This window comes from Melopsittacus undulatus, chromosome Z, assembly GCF_012275295.1.
Source record: "Melopsittacus undulatus isolate bMelUnd1 chromosome Z, bMelUnd1.mat.Z, whole genome shotgun sequence".
In the NCBI taxonomy this organism is placed as follows: domain Eukaryota; kingdom Metazoa; phylum Chordata; class Aves; order Psittaciformes; family Psittaculidae; genus Melopsittacus; species Melopsittacus undulatus.
Window position 1 is genome coordinate 61539259 of NC_047557.1, and position 17534 is coordinate 61556792.

Here is a 17534-nt window from a genome sequence, read left to right on the forward strand (position 1 = left end):
TCTGCATACTGAAAAAGTTGCCTATGAAAAGTAGCATGTATTCTTCATAAGCAAGCGGTGAGCTTGAAAACTAAAGGCAAAGGTTTGCTTTTTTCATTTGTGCTTTTAAAGAGTCAATGGTTAGATTAGATTAATGCTGTTCCAAATCTGGCAATGAAGGTCACAATTTAAAAAATCAAGTCAGACACATCAGTGACTGAGTTATTCAGGAGGTATTATTACAGATGTCATGACTTCAGAAAATCAAATGTGGCATGCTGCATTAGACACTGCACCATCACAATCTCCTTTCACCGAGATGTGATGTTACATTCCCACAAGTTCACACTGTAATGACACTTTGAGTACACTTTTCAAAATGGCAAGGAGTGTCTTGCATTTGTCTCAATTTCCATTCCTCAATGTGGGGATAAGGACACATGCTTCCACTTCTTCCCCCACCTTGCTGTCTGTTGCTCTGGGGGTTTAGCCAAGGAGAGAAGGTGACTTGCTGTTGTGGCAATTCATTCGAGCCTCAGAATCAAAATAAGATCACTGTCTTCAATACTGTGATCATCAAACAATGAATTGTGAAAACTCAGGTCTTAGACCTTTGCAAATGCATTGCCTTTCAGTAACCTTACACTCCCACAAGAAAGTCAGACTTAAACCACACACCAACACACACAGCAGTCACAAAATTCAGCTGGCTTTGAGCTGTACCATTAAAACTCAAAATGTGTTTTCAGCACATTTGTAACAGCTGTATTTGAACTGCCCTACTGCAAGCCAAGGTGAATAGCCATGCTACTTGAAATTACTATCTGAAATGTCTCCCAGTTAATGCTCAAAAATTTATTTATTATTTAAGTACTTTAAAAAATAATAATAATTTTGATCTATAAAACTGTATTATCCACTAAAACCTGGAGCTTATGGAAATATAAATGGATATATAAACATATTTTCAGGACTTCTGAACATACAATGAAAGGTGAATTGCCATATTATCATAAAACCAGTTTCATTACTTTCACATTTATAAATATACATATTATTCAGAGTAACATTCAGAAAACCAGAGCTTTTGGACAAGAACATAGATACACAATAGCAAAATCATTAATACATTAGTAAAAAAGTTCCTCCCAAGCCAGTGTTCATCCTTCTGTAATCATCTATTTCCTCGTTGCTTCGAAGTGCCTCACCGAAAGCCATGGCTGAATATGCAAACCGGATTTATGCAGGAATTACACTGATATGACATTATGCAGATGTGGCAGTAGAGTTCCTATGAACACACCCAGGACAGCAGTGCAGACAATCATGAATAAATAGATCGCAATCCACGCAAAATACATTCTGACACACTTTACATACGTAAACCTGTGTGGAAAAGATATAAAACCAAGTCAAATTTAGATTAAAGAAGAAAAAATAAAATAGTCCTGCAGTAGGTCAACAGCTGTGTCATCAAGACACTGTAAATAGACTAAACTGCTAACATCACAGAAGCCCAGTTGAATTAAAGTTTCTAACAGCAAGTATGTCCAAAAGGCTGAGCTTGAATCACTGTAGATGCCTCCAAATGGCTGAGTGGAAGCTTATTTATGCAACTATTTAGGAAATCCCTTCCCACACCTTTATAGTCTTTGCAGTCTAAAAGGCATGACTCTGTAACAGAGAAGTAAACCGTAAGATAAACTTCCACACATATTTTTCTCATCTTCAGAAGACTATACTAAAGGATCATCTCTACTTCTGACACTCCTTCATGAGAATTCCAGTGCAGTTCAACATACTTACATTTTGATCTTTCATTTCTCCTTGGCAGCCTTGACAACACCTAAAAGCAAAATTGTGTATTTTAACAGAAAAAAAAAGGTCATGATTGTGTGAAAGTGTTTAAGAAACATCTCATACATAGTAACAACTTACGGCAATTATTTCATCTATTCAACTGAACATACAGGATAACTGTTTATGGGAACAACAAATATTTCTTATTGTAGGTGCCCCAAACCACCTAAACATTCAATACTGTTTCCACACCAAAGAAGCTACTGCCAGCTATTCTTACTTTCGTGATCAAAAAATTACAGGGTCCACAAGTACACTCATTATCATAAATATGATTTGCATACCGTTCTCCCTGATATTCTGCCAGAGGAACTTCCTGAAAGGCATCCAAAGGAAACAAGTGATGGTAAGACCGAGCCAGATGAGGTGCAGAGACTAATGTGAGACCTGCAAATAAAGAGACATCAAAATTGTTACAAGAGAGGACTCACTGAAAAGCTTTTCTGTATTAAACAAAGGGAGGGGGGGAGAGGAAATATTTTTAAATTACTCAGTGGTTCAGAACATTTAAGAATTAAAAACCATAAAATTGTTTCTTAGTTTCCATAATCCAAACCTGTAATCCTTTCCAGAGTTAAATCCACACACAAAGAAGTCCAAATTTCTAATGAAAAGGTTTCGCTCAATATTTAGAAGTACATTCACAATGCACAGTTGTAAAGTTAGCAAGTTTTTCATCCTCATGCAGTTAAGCAAAATGCAACCATAGAGGAATCATCTGTTTAAATCTAAATGCACAACTCCTGTTTGGAAACAATAGTTCTGCTATTTCATGTCACTAGTTAAAACGATGCCTAACTACAAAGCTCTAATTCAGCCTGCTATAATACTGCGATACGATGCCGCAGCTCTGTTTCAGCTAACGCAGGTCTACTTGTTTTGGCTGGGGTAGAGTTAATTTTATTCATAGTGGGTCTAGGCTCTGTTTTGGATCTGTACTGGAATCAGTGTTAACAATTCAGGGATGTTTTAATTACTGCTGAGCAGTGCTTACAAAGAGTCAAGGCTTTTTCAGCTCCTCACCCCACCTCACCATTGAGAAGGTGCACAAAGACCAGGGAGGGGACATAGCTGGGACAGTTCACCCAAACTGATCACAGGGATATCCCACACCATACAGTGTCATGCTCAGCATAGGAAAGTAGGGAAGAAGATGGAAGCGAAAGGACACTTGGAGTTATGGCATCTGTCTTCCCAAGTAACTGTCAGACATGACAGACACCTGCTTTCCTGGAGATGGCTGCTGATGGGAAGCAGTAGATTAATTCCTTACTTTGCTTAGCTTGTGCACATGTTTTTTGCTCTACCTATTAAGCTGTCTTTACCTCAGCCCATTATTTTTTTCACTTTTACTCTTCTGATTCTCTGCCCCATCCCACTAGCAGTGAATGAGTGGCTGTGTGGGGGTTAACTGTCAGCTGAGGTTAAACCATGACAACAGGTTAGGTGGGGTATGGGCTGGCACAAACTTCTTTATCACTCAAATGCAGTGTAAACTTCTGAGCTCTTGTTCTACTGACAGCTACAGCTGTGGGGAATCCGTTGTTGATACGTAGCATTTCTCCAGTTACACTACTGCTTTGCTGAAATGCAACTCATACTGATATGAAAACCTTCACATAAAACTAGGACAAGGTGACCCAAGCTAAAGTTATTTCATTCTCTTGCCAAATACATCTTGGTAATACCTACAATTTAGTTGTGCCTGTAAAAGCTAACAGGAGGACAGCTGTTGCTCACACTGCATTAATACTCTAAAAAATGCTGATCCTCCCTCGTACCCTCATTAAAGCATAATATGCCCCCCTATAAAAGGGGGGGGGCACCAGTGGTTGCATTAACTTTTGCAAGACCAAAGGGCTTCTGTTTACAACCCTGTAGCTTTTCATGTGTCACTGTGCAGCCTGACCTTGAGTTCAATTTTGAAACCTCTCACCCACATACGCCCAGAGGGGTCCTTCAAAGTCTACCTTCATGGCATTGCACTGAGGAGTCTGAAATATTGGTGTGTCTGTTGAATCAGGATTCTTGAGGAAATTATTACCATTCATATATGAATCACCCTTCTTCCTTCCTTTGTTTTAGGGTTTTTAGTTCACAACATACTAGTGAATATGATACAGCTCTTCTGTTACAGGTATAGTCCTGAAAGTCCCTTGTACGATGCTGACATCTCAAGACACAGGAACGCAGGCTTCTTAAAGCAGAGCTGGCTTTTAATTCCTAAGCGTAGTTGAATTTTTCTAACCCTTAATTTTCTCAACATGAACTCCTTATTCATCTGCTCACCTCTTCTTGTCACTCACCGCAGATTTTGCACTCCACTGGAAGTTCACAGTATTTGGCTCTACACTGGGGACAAAAATATCCACCCAGTGAAAGACTTGGCTCACTGTTGTTTTCCAGTTGCCTAGAGAGAGACAATTTAATATCTAAGAGGTAACACCACAGTACAAATACTACACAGTTCTCACAATAAATACTTGGAAAATTTTCAGTAGCTCCCATGCAACAGTTCCATGTGTATGGAAGTTTCAGAAAGCAACTAGTAACCCTAAGATATCAGTAACCACGTCCTCCCACAGAAGGGAGCTTTTCCCACATGAGGGAGCTAATGCGCCTTTATAAAATAGCTATGAAAGAGATGGAAGCCTTAGCATTTCTCCTTACAAATGCAAATATTCTGTATTGACTTTTAAGATGGACGTTGGTACATAATCTTACAAACAGCTGACACTTTCCTTCTGAAAATTCAGACTCTCCTATCATCCCTGAAAACTGTGATTCCATTCACTGAGAAGAGCCCCAGTACACTAACCATATGAAGCCTCTATTTTAAACTTCCCTCTAAAGTCACATTAGAAAATAGATAAAAAATACTTTATTCCAGAGAATGCTCTTCATCCTCATCATTATCTTTACAGTGACAAAAATACTTGAATGAAGAAATGCAAGTAAAAATTGGCAGTAATCACTTTGATACCTTGTAGCCCCCTTGTGCTCTAATCACCGCACAACATTATTAAAAGCCATTTACTACCTTAAAAAAAACCCAACAAAAAACAGTGAATTTTAAAAAGTATATTTAACAGATGTAACCATAGGTAAATACTGGATATACAAATGGAACTAAATTTTCTACTGAGAAGTCACAGGACATTACTATTTTTTTCATGTTATTTTGCAATATTTTCACTGACAAGCAGATTTTCTAAATATGACTGATTATTATTGAATTGTAATCAGCTAAGTGAATTTGAATTCCACTTACACCATGCTAAAGGATGGCTTTGCATCTTGATCAGATAGAGAAGCAATATAATGCTGAGGAAAACCTGAAGAGAAAAACATCCCATATTACCAATTATAAACATGAAACTAATCCTTCTGTTTCTTACTTCAATGGATAAGTTCAATGACTATTCTAAACATTAAGGCCTATCCCTTTTGATCGTTTATTATTACAGAAGTAATACACTCTTTACTAGCTATCAAATTCTTCTCTACCTTCACACACCAACAAATCCCTCACTGTATTCCCTCCAACTGAAAAAAATATTTTCATAGACTTCATATTAACTGAAACTTACTAGAACCCATTTCTTATGAACAGCTAAAAAGAAAATTATGTGCAGTGGTAGGAAAGCAGAAAGAGCACTATATGAATGTTTACTTGAACAACAGTTTCTATTTGGGGGCAAAATCTTTTTATGTGCAGACACCAAGTACATATTCACTTTCCAAGTGCAGTATATGACAAAAGAGACTATAGCACTTTATGGATGCTGTAAAAGATACCATTCTTTCCACCACTTATTTTTTACAGCTCATGTCAAGCGAGCAGTCAGCAGTTTCCAACTGCTGCTCAGGCTTTACCTGTAACAAATTAATATTTTCAGTACTTAAATCTACACATAAGAATACATATATTCATATCTGTGAAAATTTGCCATATTTAGTTCTTAACTTTATTTAAAAGCTGACTACTTTGCAGGAACAACATCAAGAAAATTTGTTTATTTAGCAAAATAAATATTAAAAAAAATTCAATGTCTTTATTATACTTCTAACTATTTTTATGGCTTTGACACAGATGATGCAAAGAAAGAAAAGGACAAGACTTGCAAATCTTGTGCTAGGATTTTAACAAAACCATATCCTACCCATTCGAATAAGAGAGCACTCAGAACTTGAACTGGTAGGCAGAGGACGAACATGATGCATCAGCAGCTCCTTGTAATGACTTTCATCTAAAATAACGTGGTATGTCCCTGTCACGAAGAAATGCTTTACTCTCAGATTACCAGCAGGTAAGAATATAAACATACTCTTCAGATGACAGAAAATAACTTAAGTAAAAAAAAAAAATTAAAATTTAGCTAACCCTGTTCCTAAAAACTAGTCCTGTCAATGATACTGAAAATAACAAGTTTTTAAATTAAGAACAATGTTTAGATTAGTAAGAATGTTTAATGAGATATGAAAGCCCATAGCTTTTTCTCCAACATTACACTGTAGTAATGTTATTGTAAGAGCTACTACTGTAGTAATTTATATTAACAATATCAACAATTCTACATCACAGAGCTTTATATGAGCAACACTAGGGTTTAAAATATATATACTTCTCTCTAGAGATGCAGGTACCAACTGATAATTTCACTGAATATTGTGTGTTTCGCAGATTTGAGAAAACCTTCAATTTTCTGCCAGCACAACAGAATATTCATCCTTAAATATCAAAATGCCTTAAGGAATATATGACAAATTAGTTACCTAATTTTTTATTTAGAACTTGTATTAGTAGTATAACTACTGAGCTTCAGATACATACCACCAGTTTCTCGGGCAAGTACTGTACAAACTCGAACCTCAGCACTCAGGCCGATGATGGACACTCTGATCTTACCTGCTTTTAAACACTGCAAATGGAAAAAGAAGGAATACTCAAATTTATGTGCAGAACAGAAAACAGTAAAAGGCTCAAAGTTTTAAATTAAAATTAATCAGCAATGACTCTGCAACTGTCTTAGTCTAATGCAGCAGTCAAACTGGATGTTCAATGTAGTAGCCAAACTTCACTTCTGTACCTTAATCAGATCATAGATGTTGGCCGGATCACATGTTGTCAGGCTGCTGAAGACTATCAAAACCTCTCTGCTTGTATGTGCTGGCATGTGCCTGAAGAAAGTATATGGTTAATTTACTTATAAACACTAATCTACTTGTATGTTAAAATTTCCAAGGACTTCTATGATACTTAAGTGAGAAGGTGACATATGAAGTCCCCTACAAATTATAAGACTGTGGTAAGATCCTTCTCTAAGTACCAGAATTTCACCTTCCAAAAGCCAAACCTTTACAGTATCTAAAACACAGTATTTGATTGTGTAGTTGTTACCTGTTTGCTCTAATGCTTAAGTTATTGCAGTACCTCATCTGTACTCTCAGAGGTAAAACTCACCTTCAAACTAGCAACAATGCAGTAAGTCTTCCTGACTTCTTAAAATAAAAATATCAGTTTATAGGTGTAAATCCATTACTTTAAACTAGTTTTTTAGCTCTTAATGGAACTCTCTTCCAACTAGTCGTTCAAATAATTTTATGTCATTTACTACTATCTTTATTCTGCCAATGTTTCTAGCTATAATTACTTGTTAAAAGTCTTCCACGTTTATCCAAACTACATACCACACATAGCAAAAAAGTTTTTTAAATCCATCTTACCCAAAAATTTACCTTTCTAAAGTATGCCAAAACTCCCACCAGATTATTGTAATTCTTTTCCTTCATCATTAACTCTAACTCCACTCCCTTTCACACCTTAGCCCTCTCGTAAAAAATAACTGCAGGGTCTTTCATCAGCATATTCATACACAACATAAAACCACCTACTTAGTTTTAAAATATTGTTGCTTTCTATAAGCAACACATCTCTAAATAGAAGCATCTTGTGTTAGAAAATTAACTTCTGCATAACTAGCATATTTAACTTAACTTCTGCAGAACTAGCACCTTTAACTCAACAGCTTGTATTTTAAGAAATCATAAAGCTGCCATTCAGAGACTCAGGTCAGCACAATGCACGATGCTACTTGTAAAAAATACTGTCTCTGCCCCTCCAAAAATTCACAATCAGCATTATACCGATTATGTAAAACAAAGAAAACAAAAATCCTGCATGTATATACTAACTTTAAAGTCTGCATAGCCAAATTTAGGGCATTATACAGAGATGGCTCTCCACTGCAGTTCATATCCACTGCTTTCTTCAGAGCAGTTAAGTGCTTCTTTGTGTTACCTGTAAGTGAAAAAAACAATGCACTTGAAATAACAAGTTAAAATAATTGAAATATTGAAACTATTTATTTAATGAATTGTACTTTTACAATAAGATTTTTCAAACTGAGACTTGCAACTGCTTCACTTAGAAATTAACCTCTTGATCAGAATCAGAAAACAGTAAACCAACATACTAACAGGAAGACATTTACTCTGCAAGCACTCTATTATTAGAACGTTTAAGAAGTCAGAAAGAATAAAATCCCTGTTGTGTGTCACTGAACGCTTGAATGTGAAGAGTCTCACAGAGCGTTTCAGCAGAAGAGAGTTTATTTTCCTCTGTTATCTTCAAAGTATTGTTCAAAGATTGATGGATCCTCAAATTCCACAATAAGGTTGCTCCAGTTTTGCAAGTGAATATAGAATATAAAAATAACACTTCATCTCTGAAGCCACAGGGATTGCTAGTGACAGAAGGCAGGAACCAAGAAAGCATATTTATTAACATCTAATCCTATTTCACAAAACACATGGATGTCATAAGACACAAAATTAACAAACAACCAAATCAACTATAGGAGAAACAAAATGTATTTTAGTTGCAATCTGTCTAGGGCTTGATCACGACCATGCACATGATAACAATTCTAGATCAAAACAGATTAAAATAAAGACTCTGGTGTCAAATAACTTTTTTTTTATCAAAAATGTTATGTAAACCCTACTTCACCTTTAGCAGTGTCAGCCAGGTAGAACTTAGAATATCAGTGCAACTGATGGAAACATCTTCAATTTAAAAAGAAAATATACTAACTCCCCTACCTGAAAGCTCTGTCATTTTTTCAGCTCTTTTACTCTTGCTTACAATTAAGCCAAGCTGGAGAAGGGAAAAAAAAATAAGAGACAAAACTTTTCTTAATAAGTTTAAAAATAAGTTGATTTACATTTCTGGTATACTTTTCCTAATATTTCTTCATGGATCAAAATTAGTTAACTATATGAATTTTTTTGTAAGTGTAACAACAGCAGCACAACACTACGCATCAGTTAACATATATTCCTGTATTTCCAGTGCTTTTGTCACAAGGTATAAAAAAAATCTTCTAAAATTCTGAATACCTGAAAAAAATCTTATCAGATCTTCTGTATTAGAACTTAAGAAAAAGGGGCCAGATGGGTTCTTATTTTCATCAGTTCATCCATCAGGGATGGTAAGGAACACATTAATTGAAAACAGTTTCCTAGGTAGTGTTAAAACTAGACCCAACTTTTCAAACAATTTTCAGTTACTTGTCTCTTGCAGGTTGTACGTACCTGACTAATAGGATTTTGGTCAAAGTACTCTTCAACAAAATACTCCAATAACTATAAAGAAAAGGTAAGACAATTTAAAAACGACATACAGTTTTATTCCACATGCTTTAAGTAACATGGTACTTGCAATCAATATAAAAAAAAAATTGGAAAAAAATTGAGAGAGGAATGGGCCCTCCCTTCCATTTTCCTCTTATTTTATTCACTTTGTATGTTAAAGTTCTACTGTTGGTTCAAATGGAGGTTCATTATCCACCAAAAAGTGCTAATCTGTACAAAAATCATCAAACCCCAGGATTTCAATATGTAGTGTGGTTAAGAGAAGACCACATAGTACAAGATGTACAGTTCAAGTCCTCCACAGTCTGAAGGAGCAATCCAGTTGAACTGTCTAGCACCCATTCAAAGCAGAATTCATCAAACACAACTGTAAGGGAAAAAAGTTATCTAGATGTATAATGAAAGCACATTTGTTCTTTTCATCTCTTATTACTTGCAACACTTCAGCTTAATTTCCACACTTTTCATAATGTGTTTTACCATAATATTTCTCTACAAAGTGTTTTTATGGTACCAAAGCGCTCGTCAAAAGCAAACTAATCAAACTGATGTTATACAGATTTTACTATTCAAAAAACAGGTAAATTACAGGCTAGTAACAGAAATAAGAGACAAAAAAGTAGGAACAAGAAAGATGAGTCTATGCATGTATGATACGCATGTCACAGAAGATGTTAACTCATGTAAATGCAAAATGGAACTGGTTTACAAAGAAGCAATGGATTAGTAAGAGAAAACAAATTCTGAGTACAGAAATACCTTCAAAGTGCAAGTAAGCCTGTTCGGTTTTAAATCTTGGTCTTCCATTGCTCTTGATCCATCAATAACCACATAAAGGTGACGCATCTGCATTTTCACCATAAGTAATAGTCACTCACACAGCATATTTAAATGAACTGTTCAGCATTACATTTACTTAAAAAAGCAACTACTGGCTCCCTTAAACAGGAGAAATTCAATATACTGAGCTATGCAATCAACACTGTCAATGAGCAAAGAATTAAAAAGAATAAAGGCTTGTGGAAAACACAAGCTTTGGTCTCAAGCACATTTAGTCAGCATAAGTGTATTTCAAATTAGACATACCACCTCTAATCAGTTTTGGACTGAGGACAGACAAGGGTTAAGACATCTACGTACCATTCCAAGTCGAACTTGTCCATGGTGTTCATAGAGTCTAATAAAACAAAAAATAGTTTAAGTAAGATGCAAACAAATGAATGGCTCCTAAACCAAAAGTCTGGAAGAAGGCCAATACAAACAGGAAGCAGTTACAAACACAGATACTTATTTACAGCAAAAAAAGGACAATAACAAACAGATTTCATGCCTCTCTGAAAACAAACAAAAAATATTTCTTACATTTAAAATTTCATCCACATTTGAACATTTTAACATAATCAGAAGTAAAACAAAACTAGATGTTATGTAGCAATTTTTCTGACAATTTGAAACACAAATCTGGTGCTGTGATACCAAAACTCAAAGCATGATTTGAATGTTAAAAAAATGTTTAAGGATTTTCCCTAGACAGTGTAAATTGGAGTGGCAATGCTATGCACCATGTTTCACTAGATCAAGACCTCACCTCATGAGCTAGCGTACATCTGGGCTATCCAGCCTGTGTACATTCAGTCTTAATGTCATAGACAAAAATAAATTGCACTGTCTTTTCAGGGAGGCACAACTAATAAGTAGCTGACAAGCAGCACACATCTGGAGCCCTGAAGGGGTAAGGACACAAAAATGCATAGCAGGGGTGCCAATAGGCTCACTGAACTTAGAGGAGCCAGTCTCAGAATTAAGCCCTTTCAACTGACCAAACCAGGAACATTAGCAGGCTCCTGGCAACACAAACAATCATAGAATCAACTAAATTGGAAAAGACCTTCAAGATCAAGTCCAGCTGTTACCCTAGGATTGCCAAGTTCACCACTAAACCATGTACCATGCCTCATCTATGTGGGTTGTGAACACTTACAGGGACAGTGACTTCACCACTGTTCCAATGCCTGATCACCCTGTGAAGAAATTCTTCCTAGTATCCAATCTAAACCTCCCCTGGTGCAGCTTGAGGCCGTTATCTCTTGTTCTATTGCCTGTTACTTGAGATAAGACACTGACCCCCATCTCCCTCCATCCTCCTTGGAGCCTTCTCCAGGTTAAACATTCCCAGTTCCCTCAGACTCTCCTCATCAGACTTGTGCTCCAGACCCTTCACCAGCTCCACTACTATTCTCTGGACCCATCCCAGCACCTTAATGTCTTTCTTGTAGTGGGGGGCCCAGAGCTGAACACAGGATTTGAGGTGCAGCCTCACCAGTGCTGAGTACAGGGGGATGATCACTGCTCTGACCCTGCTGGCCACGCTATTGCTGATACAGGCCAGGATGCTGTTGGCCTTCTTGGTCTTCCTTCTGGGAACAAGCTGTCTCATGTTCAGCTGTCTGCTAACCAACATCCCTGTATCAACATCCCTATATCATCATACCTTTTCCTCTTTGCTTTGAAAAGGATGCTCTCGATGGTCGGTCTCAGCGAGCCAGATTCATCTTCCTTAAGAATTTCCCTAGGCAGAACAGACCATTAGTGAGCAGAAGGGAGATAACCTCGGTTTTTTCCTCGGTAAGAGGGGAGGGAAGTTTACCATGTTCTCTCGTAACCTCCTTCCCAGCGCTTTGTCCGTTCGGGTTCCTCTTCCATTTCTGCGGCTCCGCTCTCCGCTGCGAAGGCACCGCCGCCTTCACCGCCTGAGGGGAAGCCCGGTTATGGTGCTGCAGAGCGAATGAACGCGCTGTGACCAAGTACCACCCCCAGCACGGCAGCCGGGAGGGCCGAGAAGCACCGGCCTCGCGGTCCGCCTCGCCAGCACGCAGGCCCAGTCACCGCGCCGTCCTTCCCCCCCTTGACCCGGAAGCGCCACAGAACGCCTCCTGCCTCTTCTGTGCGCCGCCCGCGCCGCCGGGCCACAGTTCCGGGCAGGAGCGGCGGCGGCCCGAGTACGGCGCAGCCTCGCAGCAGAGGCGAGGCCAGGCCTGGTGGCTGTTGCCGGTCATACCGGCTGTGACTGGCACCTACCTTCACCCCGGGCGGGAAGCGGGTCCTCGGCGGGAGAGCGTCTGCCCTGCCTCAGCGGCGGCTGTGGCTGCCGCGGCAGTGCGGTGCAGGGTGTTTGTTACAACAGCAACAACCTGCTCCGGTGAAGTCATTAACGCTGCAATGCGTCGTGAGGTACAGCTGTAGGGGAGCCTGCGGGAGGTCCGTCAGGTCAACCAGGCCCTCTCTGGCCAGGTAGCAGGGTTAAAGCACTATCAGGGTTTTGCATGGTATTTCTGTAAGTAACTGAAATAATTTCAGTAATTAGTAGAAGAATGTAGGAGCCTGGGAAAAGGCCATTAGTTACTTGCACTAGAATTATGGAATCAGAGAATTGTTTGGGTTAGAAGGGATCTCCAAAGGTCTACTCCAACCCCGCTGTCATGGGCAGGGACACCTTCACTAGGTAAGGTTGCCTAGAAACACGTCCAGTCTGGCCTTGGGTGTCGCACTGTACCACTGAACTTTAATGCCCATCAGTCACTTCATGAAAATAACTGCCTATTACCCTGTTAGCAAAAGCACCTCTTTGACACTGTTGTAAAGCTCAGAACTTGGAATTCATTCATTGCTGAATTTATTGCTACCTCCAGAGAAGATACCTGAAATGCTTGGAATAGTGATTATCTCCATGTGCAGGCAAAAGATGGGTTGTGCATCTCACTGAAAACAGGCTATTGTATTTATAGTTGCTGACTAATCACCTTTCACAGCTGCTGTAATAAAGATTATAAATCTGTATTTAACTATGTAACTTTCTTCTATCACCCTTACTTTGCTATGCCCAGAAATTAGAATTATAGAATGGTTCTGGTTGGAAAGGACCTTAAGATCAAGTTCCAACCCCTGCCATGGGCAGGGACACCTCACACTAAACCATATCACCCAAGGCTCTGTCCAACCGGGCTTTGAATACCTCCAGGGATGGAGCATTCACAGCTTCCCTGAGCAACCCATTCCAGTGCCTCACCACCCTTACAGTAAATAACTTCCTCCTTATATCCAATCTAAACTTCCCTTGTTTAAGTTTGAACCCATTACCCCTTGTCCTATCACTACAGTCCCTAATGAAGAGTCCCTTCCCAGCATCCTTAATAGCCCCCCTTCAGATACTGGAAGGATGTATGAGGTCTCCACACAGTCTTCTCCAGGCTGAACAATTTTGCAATACCGTACCAGTTGTTGCCAAGTGGAGTATGACATGGTCCCTACATTTAGGAGTTTACAACACCAATTGGTTCACCTTTTGAAACCAAGAGGATGATTTGTTTAAATACAAATTAAAAAGCCATTCCAGTTGAATAGATTAAAGTCAGAGTACTTCAGGGACAACATGGTGATCAAAAGTTGCCACAGGATGAATTGGCCTTTCTGAGAGTGAGGCAGCAAGGAAAAAACATATTCAAGCATACAGTGGAACAGAGGGACACATCTGTTCGCAGGAAAAACTCACTAATGGAAAAACAGGATCAGAACTATGAAACATTAAAAACTACCAAGATCTGAAATCTGCTGTGGAAAAGAAAGAAAATATTTACATATGGTTTACACATGCTTATATATATATATTTTATGTATCTCCAGAAAAGAATATTACACACAGTGATAGAAAAAGAAAATTACTGTAACTACCTAATTACAGGTAGATGAGAAAAAGCCAAATGACATCTACAAAGTGCACATATTTTAGGAATAGGAGGGAATAAGCAATCTTTTCAGGATGAAAGAACGCATACATCATAGCCATTTTACGTGTTAATTCCACAAGGTCTTTATATTTAAACAGGACCACAGCACAGGTTATGGAGCAGTATGAATCTCTCAAACTATTTTGTAATGGGTTCAGACTTAAACAGGGGAAGTTTAGATTGGATATAAAGAAGACGTTCTTTACTGTAAGGGTGGTAAGGCACAGGAATGGGTTGCTCAAGGAAGTGGTGAATGCTCCATCCCTGGCAGTGTTCAAGGCCAGGCTGGGCGAAGCCTTGAGTGACATCGGTTAGTGTGAGGTGTCCCTGCCCGTGGCAGGGCAGTTGGAGCTATATGATCTTAAGGTTTTCCAGCCTAAACCATTCTGTGATTCTATGATTCTACCTAAAGTAATTCCAGACAGCACTGAACCATCTCATGTCACCAAGAGTTTTCATTTCATAAGCATCACAGTGAGGATCATCTCAATAAAGCTAGATATTTAGCCAGTTTTTCTGCAGAGCAATCATAACCTTCCTGGATACAGTGGATGTGTGCCAAAACTGGGTTTGACCTCTTGAATTACAGGAAAGTTGCCGAGCATCCGCTTTTAAAGGGGTGTCATTCTGCATCCAAATAAGACAATGAACGAGGAAGAAAACATTTAAACAGTAACATTTCCTTAAACAGGAGTGGGGAAAAACTTACTGCTTCTGTATCCTTCAGCCTGTTGCATTTATCAGGAGCAATTTATAGATACAGAGGGAACGGTGAAGGAATGAATTGGTTTTCAATTAAACCATACCTGGGAAAAATCCAAGATATTGTGAAGGAAAGCAATGAAAACTACTGAAGATGGAAAAAAAGGGGAATTCTTCTATTTAAGAAGTAAAGATTTCCTTCTAGGAACTGAAATAGAAGTTGTAGTTTGAGCTACTCCCATTGGATCCCAGCATCCTTTCTTAAGAAGGAAAAGCTTAATTTATAAAATGGAAATGGAAGAATGGCTGCAAGCTGCAAATCTTAATAGAAGAGAGAAATGAGACTTATTCCAGAAAAGGGATATTTTATCATTGTCAAGTCCAAGAATTTAAATGCTGGACAGGAATGCAGGATATACAATCATTTTGTAGATTATGACTGTCCAAATGGCTCAAGTCCCACCACTGTTTTGAGATAAATAAATACTGGATAGCTGCTTCTACAGTTTCACCTCAATTAGGTTTTTCATTACCACAAGTTTTTTAATTGAATCACTGTCATGGAAATTGGCCCACCATACTATGCAATACAAAGTTTCGGTTACATCTGTTAGGCGCTGCTTTATCTGCCCTGCAAAAATGTACAGATTAGGTAGGGGTTTGTTGCCACAGTTACCTTGATCAAGGATATCCAGATGTTTATCAAGAAAAAAAAATTGAAAAGACCGTTTATGAATTTATTCAAGTCCAGTTTGAAAACTATTATATAACTGGAAACTCAAAGTCTCTTAGGCATTTCCTTTTGTACACCCGTGGAGCCAGGTGGGCATTTTCTCAGAGAAAGACCAAAGGATAAAAAGTTGTTAAACACACTCTGCATGTGAGGACAGGCTGTCAGTGTAAGTGGTTGCTGTATACCCACTGATGTAGGGCAGTGTTACTTGATAAGATTTAAATAAATGTTAACTGCCTTTTGTAGAAACCCAGTCACATGCATAAGACCAGATAACAGACTGTTCACATGTACATGCATATTAACAAAGCTGAGGCTGAGAGACTGAGGTGATAATCATGTAATAACTTTAGTTTGGTCTGAAGTATACCTTCTTTGAGCACATCAAGAGACTACTTTCCCCTGATAGTTAAGTGACAATTAGTTGCAGTTTCTGCCTAATTTGTGTCTTGCATTTGACTGGCTTTAACCCCCAGCCGTTAATTCTTATTTCATTCATCTCGATTTCTCTGAGAGAGAAAATTCTTTCTTAGACTAGTATTTTTTAATCTGGCAAGTTCAGAGCAACATTGACAAGACCTTTTTTAGTCCTCCATTGATAGGTTAGAACAAAACCAGCTCACCAGTTGTATGCACCAGAAGTGCCTGCTTAGCAGTGTCAAGGTTCCTAACAGCTCCAAGACTGAGCAAGTAATTTACTCTAAGGGGTTGCCCTACTGGACTTCTTAAACTGCAAAGGTAAATACCTTCTCCTGGGGTTCTATGCACTACACTAATCCTATCTGAAACCCAAAAGGCTAGCAGAAGGGAGCATTCCTGCATATCTTCTCTCCCTGGCTTTTGGAAAACAGACCTTTGGCACTTTACTGGGAAATGCGGAGCAATTCCGTACAGATGTCTCTCTTCCCTTGGTTTATTTCCTTGTGCCAGCCACAGGCAAGGCTTCCCCTTTTTTCATCCCATCTGTTCGAAGCTTTGCAGGAAAGGAGCATGATGGTCCTGCAGAGGCTTTGCAGGCATTGGCTGAGGGGCCAGGAGCCAGTTTTTCACAGACTGAAACTCAGACCACTGCCAGAGGAAGCCTGGAGCTGGGTGTCAAGTGTTCTACTAGAGGAAGGCCTATTAAAGGTGCACACTGAATCTTCCATTCAGCTACTTTTTAGCACTTTCTAAACACCAGAATGATCCTTAAACTTGGATTAGAATTCTTCTGGTATTGATGGAATGCCCAGAACCCTCATCAAGAAAAAAAAAGAAATCTGGATGTACAGTGAGAGGTCATTTAGATTGCAGGGATTTGGACAAGGACCTCTTATACAATTAACAGCTTAACAAGTATACAGCACAACAGGCACAGAACCCTTGGCCTAGCTCCTTTATAGGGTAGAATCTGAGAAAGGCACGTAAGAGAGGGAACCAAGGGACAGCACTGACTACCATCTGATTTCAGCCTGAGGAAGTACTGAGACACTTTCCAGGTAGATGAGACTGAAGACTTTCAAATTAAGGAGTTGTCAAGTTTTCAAATTCTTTCAGCATTCCCATGGTGCCTTCTGTTATTTACTTAATCCACTAAAACTCTTGTAATTAAGTGGCTGATAAAATTGGAATGTCAATTTTATAAATATGAAAGTGTGTTTGTAGACATCAGGATTGCAGTGTGAATGATAAGGGCTCAAAAATCAGATGGAGTATAACTACCTGAGCAAGGCAGATTAGTTCATTTGCAGTACTGAAAAAAAGAGTTCAGAAGAACCATCGCTGTTGCTGGAGAGGGTCCCTTCATCAGGGACTGTAGTGATAGGACAAGGGGTAACAGG

General features: G+C 38.8%; 1 protein-coding gene across 1 annotated transcript; it reads right to left on the reverse strand.

The window, feature by feature from the left end:
- Nucleotides 1-862: 862 nt before the first annotated feature.
- GTF2H2 (general transcription factor IIH subunit 2) lies at nucleotides 863-12390 on the reverse strand. The gene is made up of 15 exons (XM_005142991.2): nucleotides 12143-12390; nucleotides 11987-12064; nucleotides 10636-10672; nucleotides 10255-10341; nucleotides 9436-9486; nucleotides 8944-8998; nucleotides 8035-8140; nucleotides 6930-7020; nucleotides 6674-6761; nucleotides 6003-6110; nucleotides 5111-5174; nucleotides 4146-4249; nucleotides 2124-2226; nucleotides 1786-1825; nucleotides 863-1365 (listed from the first exon to the last, which is right to left on the reverse strand). Exons 1-15 carry the CDS (start codon nucleotides 12196-12198, stop codon nucleotides 1246-1248), a joined length of 1188 nt encoding a protein of 395 aa, XP_005143048.1. The 5' UTR covers nucleotides 12199-12390; the 3' UTR covers nucleotides 863-1245.
- Between the last annotated feature and the right edge of the window lie 5144 nt (nucleotides 12391-17534).

Bases quoted from the DNA above. Each gene is read 5' to 3' on its own strand.
- GTF2H2 (XM_005142991.2), bottom strand. From the start codon at position 12,198: ATGGAAGAGGAACCCGAACGGACAAAGCGCTGGGAAGGAGGTTACGAG. The intron at 7,021-8,034 runs GTTAGTATATAC...TACTTTCTTCAG, and splicing joins TTGGCTATGCAGACTTTAAA to GCACATGCCAGCACATACAA. The intron at 4,250-5,110 runs GTAAGTGGAATT...GTCTCTCTCTAG, and splicing joins AAGCCATCCTTTAGCATGGT to GCAACTGGAAAACAACAGTG.